We start from the raw sequence: 12,337 nt of genomic DNA on the forward strand, positions 1-12,337 counted from the left end.
GGGCCACATTCACAGGGGCTCTCTGAGGCAGGTCTCGACATAGCCCTGATTTCCACATCGGACACCTAGGAACGGTTGGGGTCTTTGTGCTAAGCTGCCTCGAGTCCCTTGTGTAAAAAAGTGCAGCATTAATCACAAAGGAAGTGATTATTCCCTAAGGAAAATCATATCTAAGGCACATCCTGGTCCCACCAGGAACACTACCTTGAGGGCATCCAAGATCCTGCCATCATAGTCGATCACCACTGTGTCTCCCTGCTCGCCCTTGAGGCCTGGGGCACCCTGAGGCAGGAAGAAGAGTAAGACTTTCAGGGAAGAGCTACGCTGGGGGGTGAAGTGGCAGCTGTCCCTGCGTCACACCCAGAGACAAAGCAATGGAAGAGCCTTGTCACCCAGGCCACACGCATGCCCCTCCCCAGTGTGGATCCCAGCGTGGGAGGGCAGGGGAGGCGGGCCCTGGGGCCTGCTGAGGGACCTGCTTCCACCTGGTCTGAGGGGCGGCTGGAATTGCCTTCGTGTGGGCGTTCAGGCCTGACCCGAGTCCTCGGGGGAAAATGGAAAGCCTGATTTTGATGTGACGCGCTTCAGATTTTTAAATGTTCGCAACACACAGAAAAGCCCCAAACCCTCCAAAACACAAAAACATGAGCAGGCCGGATCGGGCCCCTGTGCCTCCATTTCCCAGCCTCTGGCAGAGGCTGCACACACCGCGCACCCACACGCCTATTCCCGCCTGGTTACACGTGCACGTAAGCGTGCCCATGCCCATGCTGCACACCCAACGTGCACACTCAACGTTCACGCAAGGCTGCTGGCCAGCCCTCCCCTCGTGAGCCTCACTCCCCACCCAGGCTGCTCTTTGCTTGGGGTACGGTGAAGGGTGGGGAGCACTTTGGTTCAGGCCCGAGCCGATCCCTTGTGCAGGCTGGAGACCCCTGCCTGGGCCTCATTTGCCAGCCCTCCCCCGTCCCGTCACAGCCTGCCCAGAACAGCCTGGCTCACTGGCTGCCTAATCCAACCCTCTCCCGCTCCCCACCACCTGCACAGCCAGGCAGGGGCTCAGATCATTTTTTTTGGAGGAAGAAACCAGCCTCCCGGAGCACGAGGAGACAGAGCCGAGGCCAGGATCCTGGACGTCACCCTAAAGGTAAGGTATGTTGATAGGGGCTGGTCACAAAAGATCTGGGGCGGGCTGGGGCGCTGTGCTCCTGGTGGCAGGGACAAACCTCCCTGTGGGGTGGGGAAAAGGCAAGGCCCAGCCCGCTGCGGCAGGATCAGGCATAGGACAAACGGAGGACCTGTGTCTGAATATATAGAGAAAGGAATTTAGATGGGCACGCGCTGGAGGGGACTGAGAGAGATCTGGCTTCATAATAACGGGTCGGGCCTCTTATTCTTATACTTCCATATTTGAACATTTTACCCAAAAAAGGCACGTACTATGAATTTTCAAAAATCACAAATACATTGGTTTAAAAAGTAAAATCCTCCCAGTTCCTGTAGCTCCACTGCTCCTCTGGGGTCTCTGTGGGGACAGGGGCTTCTGAAGCTATGGGGCCCCTAGATCTCATCCCTGAGGCCTTGCCTGAGAGGCGGCAGCTTACCCGGGGCCCTGCAGCTCCGTCCGTGCCTCGGTGGCCAGGCTCCCCCTGTGGAGACACACGGTGCAGGTGTGAAGCCAAACCACGCCTCCCAGTCCCCTCTTCCCAGGAGGGCCCAGGTCCCAAGTGCTGGAGCCTTCGCAGCCGAATGTATGAGAGAGCACTCCAGGAATGGGGCTCCCGGAGGGGCCTGCGAGACCCTCCTCTGACATCACTTTGTATACAGGTGGGGACGCTGGTGTCCCGGAGCTGGAGGCTGCATGGTGAGTTGGCCACAGAGCTGGGCACCAGTGGAGGCCTTGCCACTTGTCCAGATTCACCACTGCTGCCCCCACACCAGCTCCAACAGTGCTGAAGGAGACCCCTGGGCCAGGTCCTCCTGGGACTCCTCACTTAAAAGGGCAAATGAGAGCTGAGACCATGTCTCCCACTCTCGACTGGGGGAAGGTCTGAGCAGGGCCCACAGGTGCCAGAGCAGCAAGTTCTCACGTCACCTTTGGTCCTGGGGCACCACCCACACCACTCTCGCCCTGAGGCCCCTCGCTCCCTGGCTCGCCCTGAAATAGAAACAGTTGCAGTGAAAGCAAGTGTGAGCGGGCACGTGGCAGGTGCCTTGGGGCTGCCCGAAGCCTTGCGATTAGGCCTCCTGGCAAATTGTTACTGAGTCCATGGGGTGTGTGCGCGGATGGACCTCAGGGCTCTCGCTAGCCCAGGGGACACAGGACCACGGCTGCCACCTTCTGGTGTGGGCCTTGGCACTTACTTGGGGCAGCTCAGGGGCTCAAGGGGCACTTTGGAGACTGGCTGGCCAGGATTTGGTGGCTGTTGTGAGGGGTTGGGGGAGTGAGGCGTGAGGATGACACCCAGTTCTTGGCTTGGGGACACGGCAGGAAGTGAGGCCCCTGAGATGGAAACGAGGGCTTGATGGAGTCAGGGAGACACATGGACTGGGTGAGACGCTAGGCCTGTTGTGTGGTGGGGCCAGGGCCTTCCTCTGCCTCTCTCTGGCCTGCACCGGGCACTGGCCTAGGACCTCATGGTGCCAAAGGTCCAGGGTAGGGACTTCACCAGGCAGACGGGAACCATGGGAGGTGGGGGCAGGGGGCCATGAGGGGAGGGGCAGATACTCACCTTGGGCCCTGGTGGTCCAGGGAGCCCTGGTGGTCCAGGCTGGCTTGGTGTCCCATCGTCGCCCTGAGGAGAGGACACCTGGGGCTTGCCGGTCAGACCCTCGGGTGGCCAGTGGGCCCCTCCCTCCTCTGGGCTTCCCAGTATACCAGTCTGCTCCTGGCACCTGCACTGGCACACGGTACCAGGCAGCTCCTCCCCACCCTCCTTGCCCCTCCAGGGCAGAGGTGGGGTCAGATCCATCTCTCTGTGTCGCCTGACCCCACCAGCCCAGGGCTGGCATTTGCAGAGAGAACGGATAGGCAGATGATGAGGGTACATTCATCCATTCATTCCCCCTGTGGGCCAGGCAGCTGAGGTCCCTGCTCAGGTGGAGTCAGAGGAGGCCAAGGGAAAAGAAACGTTCAAATAAATACAAGGTTGGCTGGCACGGTGGCTCACGCCTTAACTCCAGCACTCTGGCGGGTCAAGGCGGGGAGACTGCTTGAGCCCAGGAGTTTGTGGCTGTAGTGCCCCATCATGGCACCTGTGAATAGCCACTGCACTCCAGCCCGGGCAACAGAGCAAGACTCCATCTCTACAAAAACCAGAAAATAAAAAATTAGCCAGGCATGGTGGCACACGCCTGTAGTCCCAACTATTTGAGAGGCTGAGGTGGGACAATTGCCTGAGGCTGCAGGGAGCTGTGATCATGCCATTGCATCACAGCTTGGGTGACAGAGTGAAATCCTATCATATATACACACACACACACACACACACACACATACACACACACACATGCAAATAAATTCTAGGCACCATGTCAGGAAGTGGAGTAGTGTTGAGAAGAGAGGAGGATGGCAAGGCGGAGAGGGACTGCAGGGGGAGCTTGTTGCAGCAGGTGGCCAGGGAAGGTCTCCTAGAAGATGGGAGAGTTTTTTTTTTTTTTTTTTTTGTAAGATGGAGTCTCGCTCTGTTGCCCAGGCTGGAGTACAGTGGCACAATCTCGGCTCACTGCGAGCTCTGCATCCTGGGTTCACGCCATTCTCCTGTCTCGCCCTCCCGAGTAGCTGGAACTACCGGCACTGGCCACCACGCCCGGATAGTTTTTTGTATTTTTAGTAGAGATGGGGTTTCACCATGTTAGCCAGGATGGTCTCGATCTCCTGACCTCGTGATCTGCCCGGCTCGGCCTCCCAAAGTGCTGGGATTATAGGCATGAGCCACCGCGCCTGGCCTGATTTTTTGGTTTTTGAGACAGGGTCTTGCTCTGTTATCCAGGCTGGAGTGCAGTGGCACAATCCATAGCTTACTACAGCCTCGACCTACCAGGCTTAAGCAATCCTCCCACCTCAGCCTTCGAAGTAGCTGGGACAACAGATGCATGCCACTGCACCTGACTAGTTTTTCTGATTTTTAGTAGAGATGAGGTCTTGGTGTATTGTCCAGGGTGGTCTTTTTTTGTTTTTTTGAGACGAGTCTCACTCTGTCACCCAGCAGGTTGGAGTGCGGTGGTACAATCTTGGGTCACTGCAACCTTCGCTTCCTGGGTTCAACTGATTCTCCAGCCTTAGCCTCCAGAGTAGCTGGGACTACAGCCGCCTGTGACCACGCCTGGCTGATTTATTTTTGGATTTTTAGTAGAGATGGAGTTTTGCCATGTTGGCCAGGCTGGTCTTGAAGTCCTGATCTCAAGTGATCCTTCTGTCTTGGCCCCCTAAAGTGCTGGGATTGCAGGTATAAGCCAGTGCGCCTGCTGGCCTTGGGGGAGGGTTTTGCTGAGACCTGAATGAGGTGAAGGAGGAGGCTGGCCCAGGAGAAGAGGCTGGAGAGGATAACACTCATTCAATGGTTTTAAGCTTGAGCTCACATCAGTGGCACCAGGGGCTGGTCAAACCGACTCTGGCCCATCCCAGAGTCTCTGATTCAGTGGGTCTGGGGTGGGTCCCAGGGCCACACTTTGAGAACTAGTGTGCTCGGCCCTGAAGTGGGCATGAATTTGATGTGTTTGAGGAAGGGAAAGAATGAGTGAGTGAATAAATGAATGAATAAAATAAATTCTGGCCTCACGGAGAGCGAGGACAGGGCAGCCACCCACAGTGAGGGCTCAGGTCTGGGGAAGACAGGGCCACTTTCCCCGTGGGTTGGCTCCCACCCCACCCCATCCTATCCCCATCCCCATCCCCATTCCATCCCAGCCCTTGCCCTTCTCTCCAGCCACTTCCCAACACTGACCCGGATGCTCCTCCATCGGCCCCTCTCACCTTCTTTCCGGGTACTCCAGGCTCACCCTGGGGGAGGCAATGGGGGGTTCAAGAGCAAGGTGAGAGCCGCAGGAGTGTGGCCCAGACCCCAGGCCTCTTGTTCCTCAGGTAGAAGTGGCACTGATGACCCGTGCCCCGGGCCAGCCCAGAGACCCCTGAGTGCTTCAGAGAGCTGGGGCGGACAGTCTTGAATTCCACTTCTGAGCCACTCACTCCCAAGCTCAGCAACCCTGGCAAGGCACTGTTCTTCAAAGTGGGGAGGTGACTCCTGCCGTCTCAGAGGGTTTTGGAGGACGAGGCACTGGCTGAGCAGCTTTCCCATCCTTCCTCCTCAGGCCAGAGGCTCCGTCTCCATCAGGGAGGACCAGAGCCCTCCTCCCCACTCACATCCTCTCCAAAGAGGGCAAAAATGAAAGAGCTGACATCTGCAGAGGGCTGGACACGCTAACACGTGGAAAACTATGTCCACATGAAAACCTGCACATGGATGCTGACATCAGCTTTACTCCAAATTGCCAAAACCTGGAAGCAGCCAACATGTCCTTCAGTAGGTGAGTGCATAAATAAATAAACTGTGGCTTATCATTAAATAAATAATAAACCCAGACATGGACTATCAGTCAGTGCTAAAAAGGAATGAGCTGTCAAGCCATGAGAAGACATGGATGAAAGGTCAATGTGTATTACTAAGTAAAACAGGCCAATCAAAAAGGCCACACACAGTCTGATTCCAGCTAGATGACACTCTGGGAAAGGCAAAACTATGGAGACAGTGAAAAGAGATCAGTGGCCGAGCACGGTGGCTCACACCTGTAATCCCAGCACTTTGGGAAGCTGAGGTGGGTGGATCACCTGAGGTCAGAAGTTCAAGGCCAGCCTGACCAACATGGTGGAACCCCATCTCTGCTGAAAATACAAAATTAGCCAGGTGTGGAGGGGCACGCCTGTAATCCCAGCTACTTGAGAGGCTGAGGCAGGAGAACTGCTTGAAACCAGGAGGCAGAGGTTGCAGTGAGCCGAGATTGTGCCATTGCACTCCGGCCTGGGCAACAAGAGTGAGACTTCAACTCAAAAAAAATAAAAAATAAAATAAAATAAAAAAATAAAATAAAAGGATCAGTGGTGCTGGGGCTAGGGAGAATGAGGGATGAACAGGCAGAGAACAGAGAATGTTTAGGGCAGGGTAAATACTCCATGACACCACAGTGGTGGATACTTGTCAACACACATTTGTCCAAATCCGGAGAGTACCCCAGCAAGAGTGAACCCTAATGTGAACAATGGCATCTGGGTGATGTTGACCTGTCCATGCAGGCAAATCATCTCTAACAAGTGGGGGTACTCATAGCTGGGGAGCGGGGGCATGGGCCAGGGCAGGGGGATATGGAAACTCTGTACTTTGTTTAGTTCTGTTGTGAAACAAAAACTGTTCTACAAACAAAATCTATTTGGGCCAGGTGCGGTAGCTCACACCTGTGATCCCAGCACTTTGGGAGGCCAAGGTGGGCGGATAACCTGAGGTCAGGAGTTCGAGACTAGCCTGGCCAACATGGTGAAACCCCGCCACTCCTAAAAATATAAAAAATAATCATGGTGTGGTGGCGCACACCTGTAGACCCAGCTAGCTACTCAGGAGGCTGAGGCAGGAGAACTGTTTGAACCCAGAAGGTGGAGGTTGCAGTGAGCTGTGATCGTGCCACTGCACTCCAGCCTGGATGACAGTGAGGCTCTGCCTCAAAATAATAAAAAAATTTAAAAAAAGGGAAAATTTATTTGAAACCAAAAAGCTAATGTGTTTTATGATTCAACTCTCGCAACTCAGTGTGAAAAAGGCAGGAAAGGTTTACTGTGCCTCCAGTTAATGGATGAGGAAACTGAGGCCCAGAGAGGTGCAGTAACTCTCCATGGTCTGGGAGTTTGGTCTCCTGACCCTACTGCCTTGGCTTCGCTGGGGGTGGGGGGAAGAGAAAGGAGGTGGCGGTGGGTGAGTCCATCCCGCCAGATCCGGGGAGGGGCATGGGGAATGAGGAACACTCACCTTGGGCCCTGGGGGTCCCTGCGGGCCCTGGAACAAGAGAAGAGAAGGTGTTAAATGTCATACTGGAGGCTGATCCTGGGCCTGTCCTTCTTAGCATCCTGGCTTTATAAAAGGTGACACCCATCCCAGAGACCAGGAGGCAGGGCTGCCGTCGGAAGCAGGCTGGAGCTGCCCACCCTAGGCCTGATTCCTCAAGCCTGGGACAGCTTCTGCATTAGGGCTCAGGCGGTGGCAAGTGGACCACAGCCTCCACACAGGAATGTGGAGCTGCTGGAATTCCCTCCGACTGGTGTCTCGCCTGGCCGTTTCCCCAGGGTGGGTGGAGGGGCAGGTGCACAGGGGTGCACACACATGCAGACATGTACATGCAGAGGCGTGCACACACACACACGGGCGCGTGACCCTGCTGTCAGCGTGTGTGGGAAAAGGGCTTCCAGGTCTGGGAACCACAGTCCTGCCAGCCCAGGCCTCTGGAATGCCCTGGATACTGACCATCTCGCCGTCTTGTCCAGGCTCTCCTTTGGGGCCCTGCGGAAGTGTGAGGGGACAGCAGTGAGGGATGCAGGTCGTCACACTGAACTGAGCCCAAATCTCAGGCCAGACCCTGGGCTGGGGCTCTAAGTACATTGTCTCATTTCATCCTCGCCAAACCTGAAGAGCGAGTATCACTGTCCCCACTCCACAGAAGAGAACGTTAGGCTGGGGAAGCCACTGGCCTGGCGTGACAAGTAATGGATGAGCCAACTGAGCAGCTGTCCTGGGGGAAACTGGTGGCAGTTTGGTGGGGGATCCATCTGACTGGGGGGGACCCTGGTGGCAGTCTGGTGGTGGTGTGGCCTCCACACTGGAGGGAAGGACAGCCTGGGGTTTCTGGGTTAGGGAAAGGGTAGTAGGATGGGGCCTGGCCTCCAGGCTTTGGAGACGCTTGGGAGGAAAGCTGAGGCTGAGATATTATATTGGGGAGCGCGAGGGGAGGGGCTGATAAAGGTCTGCAGAGACAGTGCCCCCAGGAGGGTCTTAGGCTCAGGGTTGAGTCAGGATTGGGACTGGTATTGCAACTAAGGTCAACTTAGGGTGTCTGGGTCTATCTGAGGTTAGAGTTGGTTTGGTCAGCGTCAGAGTCTGGAAGGGTCAGAGTTAGGGTCTGAATTGGGGGTGTAGACCAGGATTTGGGAATGAGTTTGAGGTCAAGGTCTTGATTGGGATCAGAGACCCAGTTAGTGTTAGATTTAAGGTTCGAATGGGATAAGGGTCTGGGTTGAGGTTAGGGTTGGGTTTGGGTCTGGGGTCAGGGTCAGGGTCAGGATCTGAATTGGGGTTGGATCTTGGTTGGAGTTAAGTTTGGGCCCAGGTTCAGTGTGTGGATTGGGGTTAAGGCTGGCGTGGGGTCTGCACTAGAGACGGGGATGGGGATGGGGCTGGCTCTGGAATCCGGATTTGGGGTTTTGGTCAAGTTCTGGGTGGCCAAACTCCAGGCCCTCTCTTACCACTGGGCCTTGTGCTCCCCTGGGGCCATCTTTCCCGGTGTCGCCAGGAGGGCCCCGGGCCCCAGGAGGTCCAGGGGGCCCCGGAGGCCCAGCAGCTCCATCTTGTCCTTGGTCTCCCTGAAAGAGATGGGGCTTGGCATGACTCTGAGCGGGAGGGGGTCCAGCCTCCAGAGAGAAACCCTCAGATGGGCAGCCCCATGCCATGCCATCCCCTTTCCCAGCCCTTGGGGCAGGCTCAAAGGGGAGGGCTTTGTGACTGGGCCTCTTGCCACTTACTGGGGACTGCACGACCGAACAGATCCCCATACTTTGGTGTCAGAGGCCCTACGGGACCTTTTACATGCCAAGGAATGTGCCAGCTCTTCAGCACCTGAAGCCCAGATCCAGTGTTTAGGAGAGAGATGGCACGTGCTGCATGTGGGGGGAAACACGTGTGTCCAGCTGCCCCTTCCTCTCTCTAGAGTGGGGCCTGAGTATCTCCTGAAGGACTTTCCTGGAGGACCTTTTTTTTTTTTTTTTCTGGTCAACTCTCGCTTCATTTGAAGTACGGAGGTGCACTCTTGGGCATTTATCCTTGTTCACAGCTGCTTGGTTAGTAACAGCCCCAAACTGGAAACCAATCCAAAAGTCCTTCAGTAGGTGGAAGGTTAAGGAGCTGGGGTACATCCACGTCATGGAACACAACTCAGCAATCAACCCAGAGGAACAGGCCACGACACATGCAACACCTCAGATGCATCTCAGGAGAATTACGCTGAGTGAAACAGTCCATCTCAAAAGCTTAATACGGTGTGGTTGTATCTATGTAACACTCTTGAAATGGCAACGTTATAGAGATGGAGAACCCATACTGGTTGCCAGGCATTAGGGATGGGGGGATGAAGGTGATTGTAACTACAAAAGAACAGCATGAGGGACCTTTGTGTGCTTTACACAGATCTACAAGTGTGTTAAAACTGCACAGAACTAAACACGCAAACAAGTGTGTGTACAGCTGGGGGCATCTGAATAAGGTTGGTGGATTGTATCAATGCCAATTTCCTGTTGTGAGATTGTACTCAGAGATGCAAGATGTCACCACTGGGGGAGACTGGATGAAGGGTACACAGATGTTATTTACTACAATTACATGTAAATCTACAATTATCTCAAAATAAAAGTTAAAAAAAAAGGATGATGAAGGGCCACACAGTTTCTCTCATGCAGCACTAAATCCCCAACTTTAGAACTTGATGTTAGCACTGGGTCAGACCTCAGGCAGCCAGAGCCCCACCTCACAGCCCAACCCGAGAGGAAGGAAGACCACTGTGACTGGCACCTACCCACTGCCCCAGCAGGGCCCACCCTGCACTGGCACAGGGTGGAGCCACAGGAATGGAGTACACCCACGTCATGGTGCCAGTGGCCCTCAACCTTCTTGTAACAAAGAAAGGAAGACATAGCACTGAGCTAGCAAGGATAGCCTGAAGATGATTTTTTTTTTTTGAGACAGAGTCTCTAGCTCTGTTGCCTAGGCTGGAGTGCAGTGGCACAATCTTGGCTCACTGCAACCTCCACCTCCCAGGTTCAAGCGATTCTCCTGCCTCAGCTTCCCGAGTAGGTGGGATTACTATTATTATTATTATTTGTATTTTTAGTTCAGACGGAGTTTCACCATGTTGGCCAGGCTGGTTTCGAACTCCTGACCTGAAGTGATCTGCCCGCCTTGGCCTCCCAAAGTGCTGGGATTACAGGCATGAGCCACCACACCTGGTCGAACATGATCTTATTCAACCTTTGCGATGAGTTGGCCAGGGCACTGTTATTGTCCCACTTTACAGATGGAATGGCTGGGGTTGGGGGTCAGAGGGTCAGTTGCCCAGGGTTACAGAGCTAGGGAAGGCAGAGCCTCCTCTCACTGCCAAGGAAAGAGGTCCCTTTGAGACACTTCTTTTCATCCACAGATGTTCCCTGATCTGAAATAGTTCACCTCTCTAGCAAACTGCACTTAACACAAATTCACTTGCTTTCCCAATTAAAAAAATCAGCAGAAGTTCTCAACACCCGCCACTCAGGTCTTCCTCTTGGTCTGGCATGGCCAGGGTCCTGATCAAAATGTTACAGCTCCAGACAAAAGGGAAGAAAACTGACAGCTTGGTTAGGTCACCAGGCATGGGTGGTGATGGTGACAGGTAATTCCTGTTTTAATTTGCACTGAATCAGGAAGAATTTGAAGATACCCCTTTAGCTCCCTGCTGTTCCTTTTATAAAGGCCCTCAGGCTGGGAACTACTGGCCTGGACTCTACTTATTAAGACAGAAAATGGGCCTGACACTGGAGCCGGTCCTGGGAGAGATTCTTAGGCTCTTTCCCGGCCAGCCCGCCTGCTCCTCCCTCAGGGTAGGATGGCTGAGGTCTAACCCTGCAAACGTGGGGTGAGTTGGGGGTAACACAGCAAGTCATCAGGCCCAGGCCCCCACTCAGGCAGTCTACCTTGAGGATCCGGCGATTGTACAGGTGATGGTCTCTACTCATAAAGCCCGGATTGAGCCGTGGGAAAACCATCTAGTCAGCAGACAGGTCGTGTGGTCAGAAAGGCAGGAAGGTGATTTGAAAAACCACAAGGCTTTTTGAAACCTGGAGGCAAAGCCACTTCACCAAGCCCAGAGAAAGGCGAGTAGGTGATCAGTGTGCAGACTCCTTCTCCAGGGAGGGCCGCTCACCAGTGGAATGCCCACCAGCATCCACGTCACCCGCGGCCACGGGACGGGCTCCCGGCCTGGCTGCCGACAACCTCCCAAGACAGCCTAACCCTAACTCAGGGGCCATGAGAGAGAATGGCAATTGGAGTCTTAAGCCACTATTTAAAAATTTTTTTTGGAGACAGTCTCGCTCTGTCGCCCAGGCTGGAGCGCTCTGGTGCCACCTCGTCTCACTGCAACCTCTGCCTCCCAGGTTCAAACCATTCCCTTGCCTCAGCCTCCCGAGTAGCTGGGACCACAGGCGCCTACCTCCACACCCTGCTAATTTTTGTATTTTTACTAGAGACAGGGTTTCACCATGTTGGTTAGGCTGGTCCCGAACTCCTGACCTCAAGTGATCCACCTGCCTCGACCTCCCAAAGTGCTAGGATTACAGGCACGAGCCACTGTGCCCGGCCATTAAGCCACTAAACTGTGTGTGTGTGTGTGTGTGTGTGTGTGTGTGTGTGTGTGTGTGTGTGTGTGTGTTGGGGGGTGATGTTCCCGATGACTGGGACACTGGGAACATAGGGAAGGTATCCATGAAGAGGGCTGGGGGCTTGGGAGGAGATCCCCTCTTCCATGACCTCTGGGCCTCAGGACTTCTAGTCTGTTGAGGAGAGGGCATCCGCTTTGGATTATCAGCTCCACACACCCACCAGGAAGCAAGCAGAAGGATTTTTCTCAGCAGCTAAAACTCAGCACGAGACCCTTTCTTTGACTGCAGAGCAATCTCACCAGCTTTATGTGGCTGGCACAGAGCAGCTGTGTCTGTGGGGCTTGGCCTGGCCAGCCCCCTTCCTTGCTCCTGCTCACAGCTCAGGGCCGCAGAGGTACGGCGCAGGCGCCGGGCCAGCCCTGACCACAAGCTGCAGCCCCGCTCTACACTGCCGCTCCCACTACCTTTTAACTGCCACGACAACCTCTTGGGGTGGGGGCTGTCCTCCCGTTCACAGTTGAAGAAACGGAGTCTCAGGGAGCAAAGTGACTTGATCCGGGTCACTCAGCTGGCAGGTGGCAGAGCTGAGCTTTGAGCTCAGTTCTGCTGACCCCAGAGCCTTCCCTCTTTTTGGGGTGCCAGCTGTCCTCAGTCTCCAGTCTGGGTCACGTGCCAGCC

General features: G+C 54.9%; 1 protein-coding gene across 1 annotated transcript in view; it reads right to left on the minus strand.

Moving 5' to 3' along the window:
- COL23A1 (collagen type XXIII alpha 1 chain) overlaps window positions 1–12,337 on the minus strand; it is a 362,273-nt gene that overhangs the window by 17,442 nt on the left and 332,494 nt on the right. The window contains exons 9-16 of the mRNA XM_015141597.3: window positions 8,501–8,617; window positions 7,506–7,541; window positions 7,014–7,040; window positions 4,976–5,002; window positions 2,733–2,795; window positions 2,096–2,158; window positions 1,605–1,649; window positions 205–282 (exon numbers count right to left, since the gene is read on the minus strand). Of these exons, the coding sequence (XP_014997083.3) occupies window positions 205–282; window positions 1,605–1,649; window positions 2,096–2,158; window positions 2,733–2,795; window positions 4,976–5,002; window positions 7,014–7,040; window positions 7,506–7,541; window positions 8,501–8,617 (456 nt within the window). The remainder of the gene's footprint in view (window positions 1–204; window positions 283–1,604; window positions 1,650–2,095; window positions 2,159–2,732; window positions 2,796–4,975; window positions 5,003–7,013; window positions 7,041–7,505; window positions 7,542–8,500; window positions 8,618–12,337) is intronic.

Source organism: Macaca mulatta, chromosome 6 (assembly GCF_049350105.2).
Source record: "Macaca mulatta isolate MMU2019108-1 chromosome 6, T2T-MMU8v2.0, whole genome shotgun sequence".
In the NCBI taxonomy this organism is placed as follows: Eukaryota; Metazoa; Chordata; class Mammalia; order Primates; family Cercopithecidae; genus Macaca; species Macaca mulatta.